This window comes from Bombina bombina, chromosome 6 (assembly GCF_027579735.1).
Source record: "Bombina bombina isolate aBomBom1 chromosome 6, aBomBom1.pri, whole genome shotgun sequence".
NCBI lineage: Eukaryota > Metazoa > Chordata > Amphibia > Anura > Bombinatoridae > Bombina > Bombina bombina.
In genome coordinates this window covers 267,675,664-267,702,095 of record NC_069504.1, presented here as the reverse complement: position 1 = coordinate 267,702,095, position 26,432 = coordinate 267,675,664, and the positions used below count along the sequence as shown (strand labels likewise).

The 26,432-nt window shown below is 40.0% G+C and overlaps 1 protein-coding gene across 1 annotated transcript in view; it reads left to right on the top strand.

The window, feature by feature from the left end:
* Positions 1 to 5,668, top strand: part of KICS2 (KICSTOR subunit 2) — a 33,712-nt gene extending 28,044 nt beyond the window's left edge. The window contains exon 3 of the mRNA XM_053716837.1: positions 1,909 to 5,668. Coding sequence (XP_053572812.1) covers positions 1,909 to 2,719 — 811 coding nt within the window. The 3' untranslated portion in view covers positions 2,720 to 5,668. The remainder of the gene's footprint in view (positions 1 to 1,908) is intronic.
* Positions 5,669 to 26,432: the final 20,764 nt, after the last annotated feature.

Genomic DNA, 26,432 nt, shown 5'->3' with positions numbered 1-26,432 from the left:
GGTTTTTCCTTTCTCTGCATGTTTTCGGTCGAATTACTGAATATGGCAGTTAGGGGAGGAGCTATATAGCAGCTTTGCTGTGGGTGGACTCTTGCAGCTTCCTGTTGGGAAGGAGAATATATTCCATAAGTAATGGATGATCCGTGGACTGGATACACTACAAGAGAAATAAATTTATCAGGTAAGCATAAATTATGTTTTTCCTTATAAAGTAATGTTTCAGAGTTTTACCTCCGTTTTCAGTTTGAAAACGGAGGTAAAACTCCTAAACGTTACTTCATAAGGAATAAAACTTTATCCTTATTAAACCCGGCGAGTGCCTTCCTTTTTGCGATATATAATTATCCGTATGTGTGTGTTATTAAAAATGTCTATATGGGATGCACTGACTGAATGTTTTGGTCACTGTTACATCTACATTAGTAAATGTAGTAGAAAATTAAGCATTTAATTCCTAATTTATTTGTGTGTAAAATGAAGTACATTATTCCTATAATTCATAACCAAAGCTTTATTAAATTGCCACGTAGAATTTTCATGCGACTTTGTACATAAGTCTTGTTTTATGCTTTGCGGGCATATTAACCTTTGTCTTGTCATTTCTTGGTAACTTGATTTATTTTGTTACTTGACAGGTAATTTTATAACAGGTTGTTTTATATTGATTTCTATGCTTCTTATAAAAGCAGGGCGCTGCAGTTTTGATGTTAATTCTAGGAGCTTAATCCTATTAGGATGGAATTGCAATGTAACAGTAATTTTAAAAATAAATAAATAATAAAATAAAAAAAGTGAAGGTGAGTTTAGGTGAAAAAACAGCTGTATTTTATAACCTTAGAGCTGCTACTGGGGGCTGTAGCTCATTGGCTTTTCTGGCAGGTTAAAGGGACGTTAAACACCAAATTAAAGCTAGCTATAATATTGTATGCTAAGCAAAGATTAGCCTGAGTATAGTCCTTTAGGTAATTTTAATGATACATATAAAAAAATAAATTAAAAAAAAAAAAGTAAAATTTTAATTTCTAAAAAGTAATGGGTGTCACTGTCTTATTTGAGTACTGTAGAATTGCATAATGAACATATACATAATACAATGTAATAGCACTTACTCTGAATTTCAAATAAGCAGAAGATTATTTTTTGACACATTTCAAAATCTCAGATTTCCCCACTCTGTATCATGTATATTTGGTAAGGACATATGGTGCTTTGCGTTTCTATATTTATAGAATAAACGCTAACAATCATATATAAAGGCTATAGAGACTGTCAGTATAATGTTCTGATGTCTAGTAAGTCTCGGATCTGCCACAATCTACACCCAATATATATTTGTTAGGGTATTCCTGTGTGTTTGCCATACAAAATAAATTTTATATCTGTGATTTCACATTTTAAGATTATATCAATAAGTTACGTTTTATTTCAAATGTGTCCTCTAGCTTAACCATATATGTTATCTAGGCTCTTATCCTGAGTGTGCCACATAATACCTCTGTCCCTGTTTCTCTCCCATTGTTTTGTAAACTTGTATTTCGGTATTAGGCACCGCCCCTCTAAGGATACGTAGGTTTAACTTAAGGGGACTCCCGGTTTAAGAGGTCTACTCCTTTTCCTCCCTTCCTCTATATTAGGGTTTAATTCATAACATATCTAGATAGGTAGCATGCACATGTCTAGTGCACTACATGGCAAGAAAACGTGCTACCATCTAGTGCTCTTGCATGCAATTTTAATTAACTTTCCAATTTACTTCTATCTGAATCGTGAAATAAAAATGTTGGGTTTCATGTCCCTTGAGACATTTTCTAAAATTGTTTCAGAATCTCAACAGTTTCAACAATGGTTTTTAAAGACTTTGATTTAACCTAATAGAAATGCTAATCTGTAATATTTTTTCCCCTTAAGGTTTCACCATCCAATACTTTCCCCATTACAGAGTGGGTTTCAGCTTGAAGTGGATGTCCTTGCTCATCTTCTGAAAGCACAAACCCTTATATTTGAATGGAAGTTCCTACCGTCTCTTGTGAACTTGCACAGTGCACACACCAAGCTACAAACATGGGGACAAATATTTGAGAAGCAAAAGGAAACCAAGAAACATTTATTTGGTGGACAATCCCAAAAAGCTGTGCAACCTCCTCACCTCTTTCTGTGGCTAATGAAATTTAAAAACTTTCTTCTGGCCAAGTTCAGCTTTTACTTTCACGAGGCGCTTAGTCGTCAGACTTCAGAAATGAAAACACTGACCGCTAAAACAAATCCGGACTACTTTGGAAAAATTTCAAGTTTTATTAGAAAATATGATGCTGTCAATGTCTCTTTAGTTTTTGACAACAGAGGATCGGATAGTTTTCAAGGTCATGGGTATCACCACCCAGATTCATACCGAGAAGCTCCTAAAGGGGTGGATCAGTACCCAGCAGTGGTGTCACTTCCCAACGACAGACCTGTAATTCACTGGCCCAATGTTATCATGATAATGGCTGACAAAAATCAAGACCTCAACTCTTTGGACAAAGTTGTCCACTTCTATGATGATAAAGTTCAAAGCACATACTTCCTAACACGTCCTGAGCCACAGTTTACTATTGTAGTGATATTTGAGTCCAAAAAGTCAGAAAGAGACTCAAATTTAATCTCCTTTTTGAATGAACTCTCTCAGTCCCTTAAAAACTCAAGAGCATTTGCTAGCTTGAAACCGGGCTTCAAAGGCTAAAAAAAAGGATTCAAAGAACAGTACAAGCAGAGACTATAAACTAGGCAAATGGCCCTTGCTGTGCTTTTTTTCTTTATCTTTTTTTTTCTTCCAAGTTAGCATGTTTGTTACATAAGGGCAAGTTTCTTACTGTATATTAATGTGCGTTACTCATCTAAACGGAGCTTCACCAAAAAGAAACTAAAGTATATCCTACTGCTGTTGCTTTGACTTTCCTGTTATTGCCCTTGGTAAGATGGTTTTGAAAACGGTTTGGCTTCTGGTTTAATATAAGGATTTCTTTTACTTTATTGAAATGAAAATATGCAATTTTTTATGCACAATTCATAAGATCTGTAGTTTCTTTTTTTTCAATATAATCTCTACAACAATTTCAAATTAATATGGTTGAGACTTTCTTCTTAAAAGTATTAAGTAAACATTTCTATCTCTTCTTATGAAGTATTAAAGATATGCAATATTAAAACTCTTAAAGCATAAACTCCCCCAAAGGGGAATATTCTAGATTCAGCAGTTTGCATCTTCTGTAAATGTGCTTAATATCTAAAACTATTCCATCAAGTATAATTGTTTATATAAACTAGATATAAAACTGTGTGATATCCAGTTGTAATAACTGCCACTAGTGCACGATTCTAGATCACAATACACTAGTTTAGAACTCCTCCTGCTTAAAGGATTAGAAAAGTCACTTTTAAAATATCATATTAAAACACATGGATCGTTTTAAATACATACTGCTATCAATTCAAACTTACTTTGAGATGAAACTGAAGCCTCTTACATGTTTTAAAGACATATCATTTTATTCCCTGTGATGTCTCCAACAGCAGCCCACAAATACGGGCTGTCCCACAGGCTCTGAAATACGCCCATCTATTCCTTCAAATTAGCATATTTAAATTGGTCCGTTGCGCACCCCTAAAGCATGAGCACCACCATCTTTGATATCTTTTGCCAGGTCTTCAGAAGATTTTAGCGACAGCTTAATTTATACATGCTTAACCGGCATTGGAGATTAAGTGATCCATAGATCCCAGGTTTCCCACCATGATTGGCTAATGCAAATTAACCTCACTGGGGATTTGGAAATACACCCACTTTTCACTGAAGAAAGCATGGAAACAGATAGGAATAGTAAACGGATGGTATTTGATCAAATTTTTATTATACAAAACACTAAGCAATGAAATAATGATCAATTTTGCCATTCCTATCCCCTTAAGCGCTTTGCTTGCACTAAACTTCTTTATGCAATGAGAGATGAGGGCATTTATATAGCTGAGCTGATGCAGTGATATCAAAACTGCCCCCAAATTTAATTTGAACAATTAACTATAGCTATCCAGAAAGATTTGTCTTTAGGAACTAGTGGACAATTTATTATTTGTTTGAGAGAGGCTTCTATTTAACACTGAAATGCACACATGTCCCTTTAAGAACCCCCCACAGTGCTATTAATGGCCAGTAACATAATACACAAACATAAAAGCGTGTTTTTCTCTGAAAATGTTAACGTAGATTTAAAAGGACAAATACGTAACATATTCGCAGGACACAAAGGTGTACAATTATTTTGAAAACCCATTTGTAAATGAACAATATCTTCAGAAGCACAGGCTCTTATAAGATATCGGCTGCTGGATACAGAGAAGCCATCTGGGTAAGAGGCATTATACTGTACACATAGTGTTGCCTAGCTACACATGAAATCCACATTTTTTCTTTAATGATTCCGATAGAGAATACAATGTTAAAGAAGTTTCCAATTTACTTCTATTCTTAAATTTACATTGTTCTCTTGTTTGTTGTAGAGATATCTAGATAGGTAGCGTGCACATGCCTGAAACACAACAGGAAATAGTGCTGCCACTATTGTTGCAAAACTGCTGCCATATAGTGCGTATGCCTGAACTTACCTTTGCTTTTCAACAAAGGATAACAAGAAACTAAGAACATTTGATAATAGAAGTCAATTGGAAAGTTGTTTAGAATTCTATCGGAATCATGAAAGAACATTTTTGGGGTTTTATGTCCCTTTAATTTCTTGAAAACGGAGTGAATAGTAGTTTTGTTTTTTTATAAGATCCTGCAGCAACATTAAGCAAACTTAGACTATATCTGTCCTTTACTGATATATCTTCAAAATAGGAAATGTTATACTACTGTGTTCCCTTTTAAACTGTTTTTCTTTCTGTGTTCAGCTATTAGCTGCAGTTTACCTTTGTGACCTGCACACTGTAATGTTATGAAATACTGTATGTGTAGCATTAGACATAACCTGCGGCACCTTTTAATATCATTTCCAGCATTTCTTGTCCTTTTTAATATAATTAACAATGAAGCATCTCAATTATGTGAAACAGTCTGTGTGATAATAAACCCAGTCTTTTTTTTGTTTGTTTTTTTAAATACAGGGGGCAGTAAAGGCAAAAATAAACTTTAATGATTTGTAACATACATTTTTATCAACTTTTCAATGTACTAACTTCTATTATCACATGTGCTTTATTCTCTTGATATCACGCCCTATCTGAATCATAAAAATTTAAGTTTTAACTTTACTGTCCCTTTAACAGCTATTTTTTTAAAACCAGTTGACTGCAACAGCAGTGTAGAGAATAACCCTCATAATTTATTAATTAGTTAAAATATTGTGTTTATTTAAATATTTTATTCTCATGACCTGAACATCTCCATAGATGTTGAGATGCGGCCTTGTCTTTTTCATATAGATGGGTATTTTCAGATGTTAATATATTTTTACATGGCGGGTTTCATATGTATTTTTTTTTTCCAATATTGTGCAACATTGTAAAAATGTTTCAAATTATAACTGTATTAAGGCAATATGTTTAAAAATGGTTTTGTAAAAACGGGTATAATGACTGCACTAATAGGTGGGAGTTTGTTACAATGTGCTGCTAAATTAAATTCTATTGCAATTCACTTGAGCTTTTTTTTTTTTTTCCCCTAGGGTGAAAATCCAGTAGGTAAATTGGCTATTACAGCACTGCTTAGTTATGGGTGATAAAGTATTTTGACAAGACAAAAGATCCATTTCTTTCAGTTTATCAACAAATATGCTGGTTTAATGTGTCTTAGGACATGGCGTGTATATGTTTGTGTGTATGTATATGTGTGTATATATACTGTGTGTGTGTGTGTATATGTATATATATGTGTGTATATATGTATATATATATATATATATATATATATATATATATATGTATATATGTGTGTAAATATAAAAAATTCGAAGTTGGGAATGAGTAGGGAGTAAGTAATCATGTGTCTGCTCCTCTGTGATATGCTATTTATGGTTATGTACAAATGGTGCAGTGTTTGGTGGGATTTAGTTATTTGAACTACTTTATTATTTTTCTAGGAGGTGTAGCATAGGAATAGGCAGCCTTTTTAAATAACGATAAACCAAAAATACCCAGACCGGAACCAAACGTATAGGTAAAAGGAGCAACTTTATTAGAGAAATTTAAAACACTGAGACACACCAGATAAAACAGCGGTAATGCATACCAAAACGGCTATAGTGTTAAATGGTAGAACGGCTACAACCTGGGCCCGGTGACGTCACTGACGCGTTTCAGGTGAAGAACCCGTAGTCATAGTTACCGCCATGGGGATTTAACTCGCCTTATATAGAGGTGAGTGCAGGTGTGAGCTGTTCTAGCAAATGAATGCTCTTATGGACTTATCCTAACTTAACTCTTAATGGTCACTGGCTTAAACAGTGGTGCTGTATATCGACTTTCCTGAGGAAAATTTTAAACCTCTCTATGATTATATAAGCTAATCTATCTGCTACTTTATTACCACTTTTTTAAAACAACAGCATAAGCAACAAGTTATTCATAACAGTATAACAACAGATAAATTCAGAATTAGATTTAAACACAAGCGTAAACAAATTGGAATTATAAATAGAAATAGTGACCTACAAAGTACATTATGAAAAAGCACACATCCACCATAAAGAAAAATAGCAATGTATATAAAGACATATATACATACAAGGGAACTTCAGATTTTATTCATAATGTGATATGCAGTCCCCCAAGGACCCGACCGTGATAAATAACCAATATAGCCATAAACAGTTGACAAAGACTACAACTTTCTCCGTGTATCTATGTTAATTCCTAAACCTTAAACCAACTATTTATCAAATAAATATTTTTGTCAAACAGTATTAGAGGCATTAAACGTATTAATTAATTTAATTTAATAGTCACAAGGAACAATGGGTCTAAAAACCCAAATTCCTACTTAAATCAATGTTAGGATTACTGACAGTAGTTACCTTATTATTTATGTACTCTCTAGTAAAAAAGCCAAACTAAATAAAACTACTCATCTAATTTTAGTTTTGCAGCCAACTGTTGGGCCCAATAAGCAGACTAAGAAGAACCTGTCTAAACTCTGATTTACCTAAGATTAGTACTACTGGATATTAATCATAATATCTATTCATTATATTAGCTATGTTTGGTATTGGATTTACCCAGATAGGGACCCCTCAAATGTCAACTTAAACCTAGGGACATAGACCTATGGATTTCAATGAATTTATGGATTTATGATAATTTACCCCCTTTCAATAAAAAGAGGATATCTTAATTTACATGTCTTCTACCCTCCACTATTGAATATAGTAAAGGATAAAGATAGAAAGATAATGATTAAACAGATCTGTTGGAGAATAATAAGAAATTACTATAGCTGATATATAGTACAATAGTGTTAATAATAATTAATTAAATTATGGGAGAACCTATAGAGGTATATGACTATACTGATATTTACCATTGTATATATGTCATATGTGCATCTCTACTCCCAATGATTAATCAAATCAAATGTAGAGTTAAAACCCAAAGGTATTCGAGTTTGTAGAGTATAGATCCAGAACGCCCCTCGGCGATATAGTACCTTTTCTCTATCACCTCCTCGCTTAGGAGGCGCTATCCTTTCTATTGCCTGCCACTTGAGTGTATTAACATTTTTGTGATGTTCAAAAATAAAGTGGGAGGCTAGAGCTGAACAATCCCTCTCCTTGTCTATATTATTAAGATGTTCCCTTATTCTCGACCTGAGCTCCCTTGTAGTGAGTCCCACGTACTGCTTATTACATTGTACACAAGTAACCAAATATACAATGTAATTCATAGTACAATTTATACACTGTAGTGTCTTATATTCACTCTTGGTCACACAGGAAGAGAATACATCAGTTACAGCCACATGTTCACAGGCTTTACATTTCCTGCTACCACACCTAAAAGTGCCCTTATGCAGAAGCCAAGAGCTACCTTCTCTTGTTGACACACTCGGCAATTGTGTAGGTGACAAAATGTTGCCGATAGTTACTCCTCTTCTATATGAAAACCTACATCCCTGTTCAACATAAGGTTTCAATTTTTTGTCAGCCAGAAGAATAGGAAGATGTTTCCTCACTATCTTGCACACACTGTCATATTGGTTCCTGTAATTTGTCACAAAAGTGACTTTATTCGTCTGATTCATTTGTCCTTCCCTACATTTGTCGACTAGAAGGCTATTTCTAGTACATTGGTCTGCCTGACTTTTAGCTCTCTTAATCACCCTATTGGAGTAGCCTCTTTCTTTAAGGTGACATTTGAGGATTTTTTTTTTTTTAATATAAATTTTTATTGAGGCTGTGCGAAAACAATACAACTTATATGAAACATCATATCCTTACAAAGAACATAAATGGTACTTTTCAAGTTGACAATTTTTGCAAAGATAGAAAGATAAAATTATCCATACAAACAATCCTATAGAGAGAAGAAAAAACAAAAATTGGAACCTCTTTTTCTTTTCACAAACTAAAAATTAGTCATTTGAATGGTCATGGTAGGATCTGTAAACTTAGAGTAGGTTGATAGTAAGTAGCTGAAATGATGGTAGAGATGAAAATATCTTTTTGTGGTATAGATTAGATGGTAGAATATATAAATATGTTGCGTTAGGGTACGGCATTGAAAAGATAAGCAGTGCAGTTAACCCTCCTAGGGAAGGAGGTTTATTGTAGAGAGGGGGAGGCGGTAGTTGGGTATAGTAAGAAGGGTATGTAGTTTAGGAACTAAAAGGTTCATTATGGGTTGGAGAAGAGGTAGTTAAGTATACGTGTTAGGCAGTAAGTATTAAGTAGTTAGGTTGCAGTATCGTAGGGCAGTATAGTCATACATATAATCTAATGAGCATATTGGTTAGCAGGGGAAAATTAAAGATATTCCATACCCTCAGAGATAGCATAATATATGGAGTTTATTCAGGGTGTGGCGTGAACTAAGATCATGGGCAGGAGTTGTAATACAGGTCCAGCCTGCATCCCTTGATGGAGTCATGCGTTTCAATGTATCTGTGCCCTCCCTAGTGGGTTATGTATTTACACCCTATGCCTCATAATAGAATAACAATGTGCTCAGTGAGAAACCTAAACTGAGCGACTACGAATAAAGTGAACTCTCTATTTTGTCATTAGATGTGCTGTATAAACGGCTTATGCGGCCTGTTCAGGTTGCTATGTGGTGAACTGTCAAAAAGTATGCAGACTATACGTAGATGCAAAAATGGGGTATAAGAGCTGGGGTGGAATCTCCATGACATAAAACGCTCCTAACAATAGAGGACTGTTCCTTAGGATGCCGGCTGAGCCCTGTTGCTTGGATTGAAGTGGAGACAGTCTACCCGCTCTGTAAGAATTAGATGATTCAGTATGTGGGGAGGGAGGGGAGTAGGGCCTGCAGGCATGGTAGGTAGTATGGGCTTAGAGTTTACATTATTAAAATATTTATAGGTGACCAAAAAGAATAAAGATATAGCTCTGCGTGTAATGGAGCTGAGAAAACATGTGATGCAAGTTAGAACGCTCCATGACCAAAACTAGGACTATAGGGGTCAAAAAGGGACCTTTGCAGTAAAAACACACTTAACTACTTAACTATGGGAGACTGCCCCTAAAATAATATGGGACCTATAATTGGGGATAACGTAGGTGACACACTCCAAGTGGCTTAGATGAATATCAGACCCCACATCGAAGTCATGGTATAATGCGACTTCCTGTATATGCATTTCTGCATAAATGTGCCTCCCCGGCCGCTGGGGGCACGCCACGTGGCATAAGTAATAAGTTTAAATGTGAGGGGGCAGATAAAGACATACTAGGAATATGGTCCTGGAGCAATGGTCCTCCTCAACAACAAAGTGTACATTGTTAGTGAAAGCATGCTTGTTCAGCCTAACTAGTACTATATCTATTTGAAGGTAACTCAGCTCCTAATAAATACTAACAACAATAGCATATAACACACAAGGTCATCAAGCGTAGTAAAGGTACAGGTATGGCAGGAATATCTATGCAAGTCTAACAGTAATTTCACTCCTATTTACATATATATTAGTACAGTATAACATAATGTGCGCACAGATATGTAAGAATTGGAACCCCATGTTCCCGTTAGCAGAAATGTGATAAGCTGAATTAAGCTATATATGGGGCGTAATCTGGAAAAACAAACCTATACCTTGCGAGTATCATCGTGCTTGGGAGGCTATACATATTTGGCCTATGATAGTAGATAAACATACACACTTTTGTATTACCCCTAATTAACATTGAGAGTACAAATAACTTAACCACTGAGTGCAATGTAACTGCTCTGCCTTTCAATATAGTCTGGTAAGAGAAATTATAGCTATTAATCAGGCATTATAGTGAAAATGCAAAGTGAAAGTGAGGATAGGGGGCATAACTGTTCAACAGGCTCGCAATTTTGAGCACTGCCATTTAGACACGGGCCCTATGTCCAAACCGCAGGCAAAACCATCATATGGGAGATTGTGTAATACTACTTAGCCTCCTGGAGCTACTTAAATAACACTCTCAATGCCAGCTAGGTTAAAAAGATGGTCTGAGCCGAAAAAGATTTAAGCTAATTAATAACAGTATGGAATAAGCAGACTCAACTTGTGTATAGCTGCAACCTCCCTTTCTATAACATGGGCACTAAAGCTAGAATCATAACTAATATGAGTACAAGGATGTCCCTTAGATGGCTAATCTGTTCCTCATAACAGGGGCTTGTGGCTCTCTTTTACCAGTTTCTACTCTCATAAGCTATAGAAAACTTGTAAAACAGTCAGTCTGAGTGTAGAATAAACAAATGTATGCTATACATATTGGAGAGTCCAACATTAGGAAAATAAAAGAAAACCTCTCCCGAGAGGTCTTGCCACCATCAGCCGTGTAGAGCGGTTGCAGTTAAATTATGGGATAATAGAGTCACTGATGAAGAGTCCAGTCTCTTCCCGCGACATAACAGAATCTGATGTCAATTTTGTTTAGTTAGCCCTCTTCCCCGTTTGCGTAGTGCTTAATCCTAACCTATACCAGCTTTAGGTAGCTGGAAGCTGCAGAAGTCGGGGACCACAATGCAGGTGGTGGCGTCTTTCAATAGCGGATAGATCCAGTAAGGTGACTGCCTGTTCCCTCTGATGGTTTCAGTGTAGCCATCTGTTGTCAAAAGCCCCAATAGACAGTTAGACTGCAGTTTATATGTGATCGTAGCACCTGCACCATCGGAAGCTAAGAGCGTGCTACCTACTCTGGCGACATTGATCAGATCAACAGCTGACATCTCGGCTAGTGTTGCGCTCACCCTGCTCTCATGGTGGTGGACAGACTCCTCTGCTGCTTGGGTGTCAAGAGAAGGATCTCCGCGATCTGCCAGGTCATCAGCGCTTTCCTCCGATTCCGGAGCTCTCACTGGGGCAGAGGTCAGCCCACATATTGGTGAGGAGTATATTGCGGCGTGATATTCTTGGGTCTTCTGAGCGCGGCAGGGTAAAGTATATATGCCGGTTAGCTCCGTTACATCTGGGGTGGTGCTACAAACAGCGATCTCTAATGGCTGATCAGAGGTAGCCGGATGCGCTCTCAGGATAAGCCATGATGTGTGGAGTGCATTGTACAGGTCTTTAAGTATGTTTTGATGGTAATCGTGCATAAGGTGCTGCAGTTTCTGTTCCCATCTGTCCACGCTCTCCATGTTTGCAGTGTGGGGTAGGCCAATCAACTTTGGTAGTCAGGCAGCAACAATCGTATCAGGGTAGTTGGATGTCTTTGTATAGACAAGGTGCAGAATCGGCAATTTATCGCTAGAATCCGACACCCTGTTTTCAATGATACAATAGCTAGGGAGCCTCCGCAGCATGTAGACACTGGCTACCTCGTGGTGGTGTAGGGAAGTGAGATTAGGTCCGTAGTTTTGTCTATTTCTTCAAACTGTATGGTTCTGCCGGGGTGATAGGTGTTTCTGAGAAAAAAATTGCAATCATATCATATATAAAAGATCCAAAATTGAGAAATGTATGCAGGAGCTCTTGCTGTACACGTCCTATCACCCCAGCGGCTGGCTCCGCCCCCACATTTGAGGATTTCACTCTCTTTTTGGTACACCAGTGGGTCACTGCAGTTCCTCTTTATCCGTAGGAACTGTCCCTTAGCTATGGCAAAAGGGACATGTGTAGGGTGGTTACTTGCAGAATGCAGAAGAGTATTTTTGGAAATAGGTTTCCTATATAACCGACTTTCAACCACCCTACCCTCACTGCCCACTAGAGTAACATCAAGATAGTTAATCACATTTTCATTAAACTCCATAGTGAACTGAAGGTTTACACTATTAGTATTGAGATAGTCAACAAATGATCGCGCTTCCTCCCTGCTTCCTGACCAAACAAATATCAGGTCATCAATAAAGTGTCTGTATATCTTAATGTTGTCCCTGAAGGGGTTCTCACCTCCAAAGATGTGGTCGGTCTCCCACCAACCTAAAAACAGGTTGGCGTAGGAGGGGGCAAATTTAGCCCCCATAGCCGTACCACATCTCTGGAGGTAGAAAACCCCCTCAAAGGAGAAAAAATTGTGTTCAAGGAGGAAGCGCACCACCATCAATATGTATTCTCTTTGCTCAGTTGACAGATCAGCCTTACGCAAAAACGTGTCAACCGCTGTAATCCCATGGTCATGAGGTATCGTTGAATACGACGACACCACATCCACCGTCAACCAGCTGAATTCTGGCTTCCACTCTACTTCCAGAATATTCAGAAGATGTTTGGTATCACGTAGGTGGCTCCATAATCCTTTAACCAAGGGTTGTATTATGGAGTCCACCCACTCTGACAGAGGCTCTAGGATAGACCCGATTCCTGAGACTATCGGTCTTCCCTTAATGTCGTCTAAGGTTTTATGTACCTTCGGTAGATGGTGGAAGAGGGGAGTCTTAGGATGTTCGACCAGCAAAAATTGCGCTGTCTTCTGGTCAATGAAACTTTTATATAGCCCCTCATCCACCATCGACACAATTTGTTGAAGAAACACCTCAGTGGGATCTCTCAATAATCTAAGATAAGTTCCTTCATCCTCAAGTTGTCTGAGGGCCTCAGTTGTATATACACCTCTGTATATTACTACTGTGCTACCTCCCTTGTCAGCCTTTTTATAAACCAAATCTTTTTTATTTTTCAGATCTGAGATGATTCTTTGTATAGCCTTATTATTGTACAACCGTGTACTGTTATTTTTATTATTTGAAATGGTTGTTTTGTTCAAATCATCCAACTCTCTATCGTTTTTTATGAAAGAGCTCGAGTACCTTTCCTCTACTATGTAAATAATAAACCAACCATTGGGATATTATCTAATTTACAGTAAGTAATAAATTATCTAACCCTTGAAATAGTTATCAGTTAGTTTCTCCTGTGTAGAGACAAATTAATGCATGCCCAGATATAAAGCAAGGCAGCTCTGAATACAAAGCTTTAACTTCCAAAAGGTTCTGTTAACATGTGGAGATAGACTCATAATCTATCCAACCCCTACTTGAATTAGAAAAGGCTGATATTCTTGAAATCCTACCAATTTAATGAAAAAAGCTGTGATATGCTCTTGCCAGTCCTTGCAGTTAGTGTAGAATTGCCAGTTGATAGGTCCTGAAAACAGTGAGCAAACTATCCATGAGTGGAGCTGCGCTCTCCTTATCTGTATGGGGAAACATTCTAAAGCTTGCATGCAAAATCCAGTAAAAAAAAAAAGTGTTTACTATATTTGGGAGTAGTCAAATGGGGGACCCCCAGATCAGGGTGCAGCTGAGCAGATTAATAAGGCTCCATACAATCCGCATCAATCCCAAACTGATTACATAAATCACTCTGTTTCATCGAAGACCAATGTGCTCCCTGGTATTCTAAACGTGATGTATCCCGACCATCTCTAGTAGAGCCAGATATTACCCTAGAGCCCAGTGGGGCTCCTTCAGTCATCAAAAACTGTTTTGCCATTTAGCTTGTATTATTATGAGGGAAAGTGTATTTGGGAGTAGCTATGACGGAAACACTTGAGTCTTTGCTCCATTTCAAATCTTTAAGGAGGTACGGAGCTCAAAGTTGTATAATGAAAAGTTGCATAGTCCATAGTGTTGGTAAAAGCTGCGCAGTTAGGTAACAATTAGATAACCAGTTTGTTTGCCATTCTTTGTAGCCATTCTTCATTGAGTAAGGATCCCAATTAAACAGTTGGAAAAGAAAAAGCTGGGATTTGTGTACAACTATGTACAATGTTGGTAGCATAAGGACTCGCTTCAGCAAGCTTAAAAGGTTAGAATGGTCATAAATAAAATGTGCATAGGTGAATTTAAATTTGAGTTAGAAGCATTGAGGGCCTGTGCACCAGTATTCAAACACCACACCTTCGCAGAGAGTCAGTGGTGGCTTGTATGAAACAAATGATGTCTTCAGAGACGGGCATGGTGTTTAAATTCTGGTGCACAGCCCTCACAGGAGCAACAATATTTAAACACACATGCCGCACAAAAGTAGTACTTTTGCACCGAGTATTAGAAGTTAGAATCCTTCTTAGAGCGCCGCCCACTGGAAGTCTATTTCTTTTACAAGATATTGCGAGTCCACAGATTTCATCCTTACTTGTGGGATTTATCCTCCTGCTAGCAGGAAGTGGCAAAGAGCACCACAGCAGAGCTGTATATATAGCTCCTCCCTTCCCTCCACCTCCACCTCTTTGCCTGTGTTAGTGATAGGAAGAGGTAAAGTGAGGTGTTAGTTTAGTTTACTTCAATCAAGAAGTTTTTTTTATTTTAAAATAGTGCCAGTTAGTACTATTTTTCTCAGGGAGAAATCATCAGTCACTTAATCCCTAGGAGGAGTGGAGACATCTTATTTTTCTGCCCTGATGCTAATGATCTTAGCAAAAATTATCTAAGATCCGGTTGGTTTTCCACTGAGCAGTTGAAGGTAGTGTAAAGAAATATCTTCAGTGTGGAGAACAGTGTCATGCTACAAGCAGCATTGAGGTATGTTCAGTCATTTGTTTCTGGGGAGAATGGTTACATCAGAACAGGCTGACATTTTTCCCTAACCGGGGAGGGATACTCGGTAAGCACTATAGATATAAAAATGGTGTTCCTGGATCCCCTTTTGTTATAATGATATTATCAGTGTTTGATTTAACTTATTCATATGTGGGCTGACGCTGGGAGATGCGGTTTTGCTATCTATGGGCTGGTGTTTTTTGGGTCATACAAAATAACAGGCCTGAGAGCTTTATTATGTTTGTTTTTTGGCATTTTTATTGTGAAAGTGCGTATGTTGAGGGGCACATGGCATTTTTTCTAATATTCAGGTTAATAACATTGACATGTTTGGTTTTCGGCCCATGCGGGCTTATGTGTGGCTCGAGTATGCCCACGGTGGGCGGGGCCTATTTTCGCGCGCTCAGTCATGCAGTCTTCAGCCGGAACAAGCAGTACGGTCCTGAGCTCCGGTGGGGCCTAAGTTGATTTGTACTCCAGTGGTACAGAGGGACTTAGGATCGCTATCTAAGCCGTAATCTGGGGGCAGGCAGGCGCCACAGCAAAGCTGTGGCGAGGTGCAGAGACATTCAGTATTGACAAAATTCATAAAAGTTGATATTAATTGATAAGTAGCTTGCTAAACAAGCGGTGCAATATTGTAAGGTTTATTGGAACACATAAGGGCATTTTCTTCTATAAGGTACGACGAGTCCACGGATTCATCCTTTACTTGTGGGATATTATCCTCCTGCTAACAGGAAGTGGCAAAGAGCACCACAGCAGAGCTGTCTATATAGCTCCTCCCTTAGCTCCACCCCCCCAGTCATTCTCTTTGCCTACTCTAAGTACTAGGAAGGGTAAAGTGAAAGAGGTGATAAAATATTAGTTTTTCATTTCTTCAAGCAAGAGTTTTTTGTTTTAAATGGTACCGGTGTGTACTATTTACTCTCAGGCAGCAGATGGATGAAGACTTCTGCCAGGAGGAGGATGATCTTAGCATTTGTAACTAAGATCCAGTGCTGTTCCCACAGAGGCTGAGGAGTGCAAGAAACTTCAGTGTGAGGAACGTTTTCATGCTATACAGCAGTGAAGTATGTTCAGTCATTTTTTCTGGAGAGACTGTGGTATTTCAGAAAGGCTGACAGTATCCCCATGAGGGTAAGGGTAAGCAGTAATCCTAAGAGCTAATAAGAAGGGCATTACTAAGCTTGCATAAGGGGCTAATTACAAAGATGGTTGACATTGAGTTGTGAATGTTTGTGGGCAAACGTTTTGTAACTGGGAGTGCTGTTAATGTTTTGTGGGCAATAACGTTTTGGGCAACTTTATTGAGGGTATACTTGGCTTCATTTTTGGGTCTCAGAACCCACATGGCTAGTTATAACCGCTCTGGTGCGGTCCTTTGAGGCTGTAGAGACATCGAGTGAGATGGGCGGGGCCTATTTTCGTGCCTCAGATGCGCAGTTATTTTCACTCAGCAAGCAGCAAGCTCTAACTCCTGAGGGCCCTGGTGAATGTTTTGGGCCAAATCGAAGCTTTAACCCCATATTTACTACCCCTGAGGCAGGTAGGGCCAAAGCAGTGGCAAGGGGGTGTTTTTTTCCGGATTTAGGCCTAATTTCAATCCAGTTTGCACATTAAAGGGTTAAATGTTAAATTTCCTTGTGGGGCAATCTTAACTACATATATTATGTCTGCTTGCAAAAATGTGAAAAATTTGGTGCATTTTAAAGCAGTTTTGCAGAACCGTTTTTTTAAGATTAAGATTGTTATGTTTTTCACTAAATAAAGTGTTTTCATGCTTGTTTGTAGTCATTACTAGCCTGTTCAACATGTCTGACATTGAGGAAAGTCAATGTTCAATATGTTTAGAAGCCATTGTGGAACCTCACTTAGAATGTGTCCCTCATGCAATAAAATGGTCAATAAATTGCAAAGAACATATTTTAGCTACTAAAAGTATGTCGCAGGATGATTCTCAGTCAGAAGGGAATCAGGTTATGCCATCTAATTCTCCTGAAGTGTCACAACCATTAACGCCCGCACAAGCGACGCCAAGTACTTCTAGTGCGTCTAATTCTTTCACCCTGCAAGATATGGCCGCAGTTATGAATACTACCCTCACAGAGGTTTTATCTAAGCTGCCTGGGTTACAGGGGATGCGCAGTAGGTCTGGCGTGAGAACAAATGCTGAGCCCTCTGATGCTTTATTAGCCATATCCGATGTACCCTCACAATGTTCTGAGTTGGGGGTGAGGGGGATCATCTGTCCAAGGGAATGTTTCCGCAGGCCAGCGTGGGTCATAGTGACGACGGACGGCAGCCTATTGAGCTGGGGTGCAGTCTGGAATTCCCTGAAAGCACAGGGTTTGTGGACTCAGGAGGAGGTTCTCCTCCCGATAAATATTCTAGAACTGAGAGCGATATTCAACACGCTTCAGGCGTGGCCTCAGCTGGCTTCGGCCAGATTCATAAGATTCCAGTCAGACAATATCACGACTGTAGCATATATCAATCATCAGGGGGGAACAAAGTTCTCTAGCAATGATAGAGGTTACCAAAATAATTAGATTGGCAGAGACTCACTCTTGCCATCTATCAGCAATCCATATCCCAGGATTAGAGAACTGGGAAGTGGATTTTCTAAGTCGTTAGACTTTTCATCCGGGGAGTGAGAACTCCATCCGGAGGTGTTTGCTCAATTGATTCAGCAATGGGGCACACCAGAATTGGATCTGATGGCGTCTCGTCAGAACGCCAAACTTCCTCGTTACGGGTCCAGGTCAAGGGATCCTCAGGCAGTACTGATAGATGCTCTAGCAGTACCCTGGTCGTTCAACCTGGCTTATGTGTTAACACCATTTCCTCTCCTTCCTCGTTTGATTGCCAGAATCAAACAGGAGAGAGCTTCAGTAATTTTGATAGCACCTGCGTGGCCACGCATGACTTGGTATGCAGACCTGGTGGACATGTCATCTCTTCCACAATGGACTCTGCCACTGAGACAGGACCTTCTGATTCAAGGTCCGTTCCAGCATCCAAATCTAGTTTCTCTGCGGCTGACTGCTTGGAGATTGAACGCTTGATATTATCCAAGCGGGGTTTCTCTGAGTCGGTCACCAGGAAAATTTATCATAAGATATGGCGTAAATATCTTTATTGGTGCGAATCCAAAGGCTACTCATGGAGTAAGATCAGGATTCCTAAGATTTTGTCCTTTCTCCAAGAAGGATTGGAGAAGGGGCTATCAGCTAGTTCCTTAAAGGGACAGATATCTGCTTTATCAATTTTACTGCACAAGCATCTGGCAGATGTTCCAGACGTTCAGTCATTCTGTCAGGCTTTAGTTAGAATCAAGCCTGTGTTTAAACCTGTTGCTTCGCCATGGAGTTTGAATTTAGTTCTTAAAGTTCTTCAAGGGGTTACGTTTGAACCTATGCATTCCATAGATATTAATCTTCTATCATGGAAAGTTCTGTTTAGTTGCTATCTCTTCAGCTCGAAGAGTTTCTGAACTATCTGCATTGCAATGCGACTCGCCTTATCTTGTTTTCCATGCTGATAAGGTGGTTTTGCGTACCAAACCTGGATTCCTTCCTAAGGTTGTTACTAATAGGAATATCAATCAGGAAATTGTTGTTCCTTCTCTGTGTCCTAATCCTTCCTCTAAGAAGGAGCGTCTGTTGCACAACTTGGACGTGGTTCGTGCGTTGAAGTTTTACTTGCAAGCATCCAAAGATTTTCGTCAAACATCTTCTTTTTTTGTCGTCTATTCTGGAAAACGTAGAGGTCAAAAAGCTACGGCTACCTCTTTCTTTTTGGCTGAAAAGCATCATCCGTTTGGCATACGAGACTGCTGGACAGCAGCCTCCTGAAAGGATTACAGCTCACTCTTCTTGAGCGGTGACTTCAACAGAAGCATCATTTTTAAAAGCCCATGTGGAACAGATTTGTAAGGCTGCGACTTGGTCTTCGCTTCATACCTTTTCCAAATTTTCCAAACTTGATACTTTTGCTTCTTCGGAGGCTATTTTTGGGAGAAAAGTTCAAGCAGTGGTGCCTTCTGTTTAACCATCTGTCTTGTCCCTCCCGTTCATCCGTGTCCTGTAGCTTTGGTATTGTATCCCACAAGTAAAGGATGAATCCAGGGACTCGTCGTACCTTATAGAAGAAAAGTAAATTTATGCTTACCTGATAAATTAATTTTTTCTATGGTACGACGAGTCCACGCCCCGCCCTGTCATTTTAAGACAGATTATATTTTTTGATTTTAGACTTCAATCAACTCTGCACCTTTTAGTTTCTCCTTTTTCTTCCTGTACCTTCGGTCAAATGACTGGGGGGTGGAGCTAAGGGAGGAGCTATATAGACAGCTCTGCTGTGGTGCTCTTTGCCACTTCCTGTTAGCAGGAGGATAATATTCCACAAGTAAAGGATGAATCCGTGGACTCGTCGTACCATAGAAGAAATTAATTTATCAGGTAAGCCTAAATTTACTTTTTTTATTACCGCAAACCCTATTTTGCCATAATTGCAGTTAACAGAAAAATTGTTGTGCTTTTGTTATTTAAAGGCGCAGTACACGTTTTTTGTCTTATTACTTTTGTTTTTATAATTGAACTCAGAGCTAAATATTTTAATTAAAGAACGACTATTATTGCTATTGCTAGTCTGTTTAACATTTCTGAACTTGAGGAAACTATTTGTTCTATGTGTTTAGATGCCATTGTGGAACCCCCTCTTACTTTGTGTCCCTTGTGTACTGAAAGGGCCTTACAATGTAAAAAGCCTATTTTATGTAAAGAAAGTGTGCCTAAGGATGATTCTCAGTCTGAGGAGAATCAGGATATTCCGCCAAACTCTCCCCAAGCGTCACAACCTTTAACGCCCACCCAAGCGACGCCGTGTTCTTCAACCGCGTCTAATTCATTTACTCTGCAGGATATGGCCTTACAGAGGTATTATCTAAGTTGCCAGTGTTAAAGGGCAAACGCAGCAGGACAGAAGTCAATATGAATGCTGAGACCTCTGATGCTTTGCTAGCTATTTCCGATGTACCCTCACAGGGATCTGATTTGGGGGTCAGGGAACTTCTGTCTGAGGGGGAACTTTCCGATTCGGGAAGTGTCTTGCCTCAGACGGACTCGGACGTCATGTCCTTTAGATTTAAGCTTGAACACCTCCGCCTGTTACTTCGGGAGGTTTTAGCGACTCTGGATGATTGTGACTCTATTGTGGTTCCACCAGAGAAAATATGTAAGATGGACAAATACTTAGAGGTACCTGCTTACACTGATGTTTTCCCGGTTCCTAAGAGAATTTTGGAGATTATTAAGAGGGAATGGGACAGACCGGGTATCCCGTTCTCACCGTCTCCTAATTTTAAAAAGATGTATCCCATAGCTGACACTGTTCGGAACTCTTGGCAGACAGTCCCTAAGGTGGAGGGAGCTATATCTACCCTAGCTAAGCGTATAACTATTCCTATTGGGGACAGTTGTGCTTTCAAAGACCCTATGGATAAGAAATTGGAGGGTCTGCTAAAGAAACTGTTTATTCATCAGGGTTTCCTTTTACAACCGACGGCCTGCATTGTACCAGTTACCACTGTGGCGGCCTTCTGGTTTGATGCATTAGAAGAGTCTCTTAAAATGGAGACTCCTTTAGAGGATATTTTAGATAGAATTAAGGCTCTTAAGCTGGCTAATTCTTTTATTACAGATGCCGCCTTTCAGATTGCCAAATTGGCGGCTAAGAATGCCGGATTTGCCATTTTAGTGCGTAGAGCGTTATGGTTAAAATCTTGGTCTGCTGATGTGTCATCTAAGTCAAAGCTTTTTGCTATTCCTTTCAAAGGAAAAACCCTATTCGGGCCTGACTTGAAAGAAATAATTTCTGACATTACGGGAGGTAAGGGTCATCTCCTTCCTCAGGATAGAACTACTAAACTGAGGGGGAAACAAAATAATTTTTGTTCCTTTCGGAACTTTAAAGGAGTCCCCTCTTCTTCCACCAAGCAGGAAGGGAATTTTACTCAGGCCAAGTCCGTCTTGAGACCCAACCAGGCTTGAAACAAGGCTAAGCAACTCAAAAAGCCTGCTGCTGCTGCTACCAAGACAGCATTAAGGGAAGGCGCGGCCCCTGATCCGGGACCAGATCTAGTAGGGGGCAGACTTTCTCTCTTTACCCAGGCTGGGGTAAGAGATGTTCAGGATTCTTGGACACTAGAAATTGTGTCCCAAGGGTATCAACTGGAATTCAAAAGTTCTCCCCCAAGGGGGAGATTTCTTCTTTCAAGATTGTCTGTAGACCAGATAAAAAGAGAGGGGTTCTTACGTTGTGTAAAAGACCTCTCTACTATGGGAGTAATTCGTCCCGTTCCCATACTGGAACAAGGGCAGGGGTTTTACTGAAATCTCTTCGTGGTTCCCAAAAAAGAGGGCACATTTCGTCCTATTTTAGATTTAAAGAGTCTAAACAAGTTTCTCAGAGTCCCATCCTTCAAGATGGAGACCATTCAATCATTTCTGCCATCGATCCAGGAGGGTCAATATATGACTACCGTGGACTTAAAGGATGCATATCTTCATATTCCTATCCACAAGGATCATCACCAGTTCCTAAGGTTTGCCTTTCTGGACAAACATTTTCAGTTTGTGGCCCTTCCCTTCGGGTTGGCCACGGCACCCAGGATCTTCACAAAGGTTCTAGGGTCACTTCTAGCGGTTCTCAGGCCGCGGGGCATTGCAGTGGCGCCTTATCTGGACAATATTCTGATCCAGGCGTCGTCTTACCATCTGACAATTTCTCATACAGAAATGGTTCTGTCCTTTCTGAGGACTCACGGGTGGAAAGTAAATCTAGAAAAGAGTTAATTAATTCCACAGACAAGGGTTCCCTTCTTGGGAACTCTAATAGATTCAATATCTATGAAATTTTTCTTGACGGAGGTCAGAAAGTTAAAGATTCTGAATACATGCCTAGCTCTTCAGTCCAATCCTCAGCCATCAGTGGCTCAGTGCATGGAGGTAATGGATTGATGGTGGCGGCAATGGACATTATTCCGTTTGCTCGTTTTCATCTAAGACCACTACAACTGAGCATGCTCAGGCAGTGGAATGGAGATTATGCAAATTTGTCTCCTCAGATAGATCTGGATCAGGAGACCAGAGACTCTCTTCTTTGGTGGTTGTCGCAGGATCATCTGTACCAAGGCATGTGCTTCCGCATACCCTCATGGGTGACAGTGACAACGGACGCCAGTCTACTAGGCTGGGGTGCAGTCTGGAATTCCCTGAAGGCTCAGGGTGTGTGGACTCAGCCGGAGTCTCTCCTTCCAATCAATCTTCTGGAATTAAGAGCAATATTCAATGCGCTTCAGGCGTGGCCTCGGTTGGCTTCGGCCAAATTCATCCGTTTCCAGTCGGACAACATCACGACTGTGGCTTACATCAATCATCAGGGAGCAACAAGGAGCTCCTTAGCGATGACAGAAGTATCCAAGATAATTTGGTGACCGGAAACTCACTCTTGTTATCTGTCAGCAATCTACATCCCAGGAGTGGACAACTGGGAAGCGGACTTTTTAAGCAGACAGACGTTTCATCTGGGGGGTGGGAACTTCATCCGTAGGTCTTTGCCACTCTGATCCTCAGATGGGGCAGACCGGAATTGGATCTGATGGCGTCTCATCAAAATGTCAAACTCCCAAGATACGGATCCAGGTCAAGGGATCCTCAGGCCGAACTGATAGATGCCTTGGCAGTGCCTTGGTCGTACAACCTAGCTTATGTGTTTCCACCGTTTGCTCTCCTTCCCCGGGTGATTGCTCGGATCAAACAGGAGAGGGCTTCAGTAATTCTAGTCGCGCCTGCGTGGCCTTGCAGGACTTGGTATGCCGATCTAGTGGTCATGTCCTCTCTGCTGCCGTGGAAGCTTCCATTGAGGCAGGACCTTCTCATTCAGGGACCCTTCAAACACCCAAATCTAGTTTCTCTGCACCTGACTGCTTGGAGATTGAACGCTTGATTTTATCTAAGCAGGGGTTCTCTGATTCGGTCATTGATACTTTGATTCAGGCACATAAGCCTTTTTACTAGAAAGATCTATCATAAGATATGGCGTAAATATCTTTGTTGGTGTGAATCCAAGGGCTACTCATGGAGTAGAGTTAGGATTCCCAGGATTCTGTCTTTTCTCCAAGAAGGATTGGAGAAAGGGTTATCAGCTAGTTCCTTAAAGGGACAAATATCTGATTTGTCAATTTTACTACACAAACGTTTGGCAGATGTTCAGTCTTTTTGTCAGGCTCTGACCAGAATCAAGCCTCTGTTCAGACCAATTGCTCCACCCTGGAGTTTGAATTTAGTTCTTAATGTTCTTCAAGGGGTTCCGTTTGAACCCATGCATTCCATAGATATGAAGTTAGCTTGGAAAGTTGTTTTTGGTTGCTATTTCTTCTGCTCGTAGAGTTTCTGAGCTTTCCGCGTTACAATGTGATTCGCCTTATCTTATCTTCCATTCTGATAAGGTGGTTTTACGTACCAAACCTAGTTTCCTTCCTAAGGTTGTTTCTAATAAGAATATTAATCAGGAAATTGTTGTTCCTTCATTATGTCCTAACCCTTCTAAGAAGGAGCGTATGTTGCATAACTTGGATGTGGTCCGTGCCCTGAAGTTTTACTTGCAGGCAACTAAGGATTTCCGTCAATCATCTTCATTATTCATTGTTTTTTTCTGGAAAGCATAGGGGTCAGAAAGCTACGGCTACGTCTCTTTCCCTTTGGCTGAAGAGTATCATCCGTCTGGCATATGAGACTGCTGGACAGCAGCCTCCTGAAAGAATTACGGCTCATTCTACTAGGGCTGTGGCTTCCTCATGGGCATTTAAAAATGATGCTTCTGTTGAACAGATTTGCAAGGCTGCAACTTGGTCGTCTCTTCACACTTTTTCCAAATTTGACACTTTTGCTTCTGCTGAAGCTGTTTTTGGGAGAAAGGTCCTTCAAGCAGTGGTGCCTTCCGTTTAGGTTCCTGTCTTGTCCCTCCCTTTCATCTGTGTCCTGTAGCTTTGGTATTGTATCCCACAAGTAAGGATGAAATCCGTGGACTCGTCATATCTTGTGAAAGGAAATATATGCTTACCTGATCAATTTATTTCTTTTACGATATGACGAGTCCACGGCCCACCCTGTCATTCCTAAGACAGGTATGTAATTATTTTTATAAACTTCAGTCACCTCTGCACCTTTAGCTTTTCCTTTCTCTTCCTCACTTCGGTCGAATGACTGGAGGTGGAGGGAAGGGAGGAGCTATATGTACAGCTCTGCTGTTGTGCTCTTTGTTACTTCCTGCTAGCAGGAGGATAAATCTGACAAGTAAGGATGAAATATTGTAAAAGAAATAAATTTATCAGGTAAGCATAAATTTACTTTTTTAAAGCCAGAGATTCCTTTCATTGGCCATTAGGAGCAGCATTCATTAGCCGAAAGTCTATCCAAATATTTCTAAAACGTATGTACTGAATCAGCAGTTACAAAGTTCATCTGCAGAGGTGGCTCTACCGTTAGGCTAAATAGTTGATCATCTAAACCCTTACTGAAGATGGGGCCTTGCACAGGGAGATGGGGGGAAAAAATCTGGCTATTTTTTTTTTTTTTCTGGACAAACCATTGTTTGTGGCATATTAGCCCAGCCCACCAGCTTCCTGCAAGCACAGTCCTATAATCTAATATTCTTAGGTGTCAACAGGATGAGGAACAGAAGTGTCCAGGCACAGTGTAATGTAGGAACTTCTTCTGCAGTAAGCCCTGTGTTCAATGAATGCCTAGTCTGCTTAAGTCCCCAGTTCAGCTATCATGTATGCTGATGGAACTTAAGTCAGTAGGATGTTTCTCTCACTTATTTATGTCTAATTAAAAGATTATTTGTTTGATTTGTAGTTTCTACGATTGAATCATTTTATTGTTTGAAGCTTTTTTTTTGTTTTGTTTGAAGCCCTTATTCCTTATTGTCACCTCAGGTATATAGTTTGTTTCCAAAGTTAATTTGTTATGTGGAGATTATACAGGGAGTGCAGAATTATTAGGCAAATGAGTATTTTGACCACATCATCCTCTTTATGCATGTTGTCTTACTCCAAGCTGTATAGGCTCGAAAGCCTACTACCAATTTAGCATATTAGGTGATGTGCATCTCTGTAATTAGAAGCGGTATGGTCTAATGACATCAACACCCTATATCAGGTGTGCATAATTATTAGGCAACTTCCTTTCCTTTGGCAAAATGGGTCAAAAGAAGGACTTGACAGGCTCAGAAAAGTCAAAAATAGTGAGATATCTTGCAGAGGGATGCAGCACTCTTAAAATTGCAAAGCTTCTGAAGCGTGATCATCGAACAATCAGGCGTTTCATTCAAAATAGTCAACAGGGTCGCAAGAAGCATGTGGAAAAACCAAGGCACATAATAACTGCCCATGAACTGAGAAAAGTCAAGCGTGCAGCTGCCAAGATGCCACTTGCCACCAGTTTGGCCATATTTCAGAGCTGCAACATCACTGGAGTGCCCAAAAGCACAAGGTGTGCAATACTCAGAGACATGGCCAAGGTAAGAAAGGCTGAAAGACGACCACCACTGAACAAGACACACAAGCTGAAACGTCAAGACTGGGCCAAGAAATATCTCAAGACTGATTTTTCTAAGGTTTTATGGACTGATGAAATGAGAGTGAGTCTTGATGGGCCAGATGGATGGGCCCGTGGCTGGATTGGTAAAGGGCAGAGAGCTCCAGTCCGACTCAGACGCCAGCAAGGTGGAGGTGGAGTACTGGTTTGGGCTGGTATCATCAAAGATGAGCTTGTGGGGCCTTTTCGGGTTGAGGATGGAGTCAAGCTCAACTCCCAGTCCTACTGCCAGTTTCTGGAAGACACCTTCTTCAAGCAGTGGTACAGGAAGAAGTCTGCATCCTTCAAGAAAAACATGATTTTCATGCAGGACAATGCTCCATCACACGCGTCCAAGTACTCCACAGCGTGGCTGGCAACAAAGGGTATAAAAGAAGAAAATCTAATGACATGGCCTCCTTGTTCACCTGATCTGAACCCCATTGAGAACCTGTGGTCCATCATCAAATGTGAGATTTACAAGGAGGGAAAACAGTACACCTCTCTGAACAGTGTCTGGGAGGCTGTGGTTGCTGCTGCACGCAATGTTGATGGTGAACAGATCAAAACACTGACAGAATCCATGGATGGCAGGCTTTTGAGTGTCCTTGCAAAGAAAGGTGGCTATAT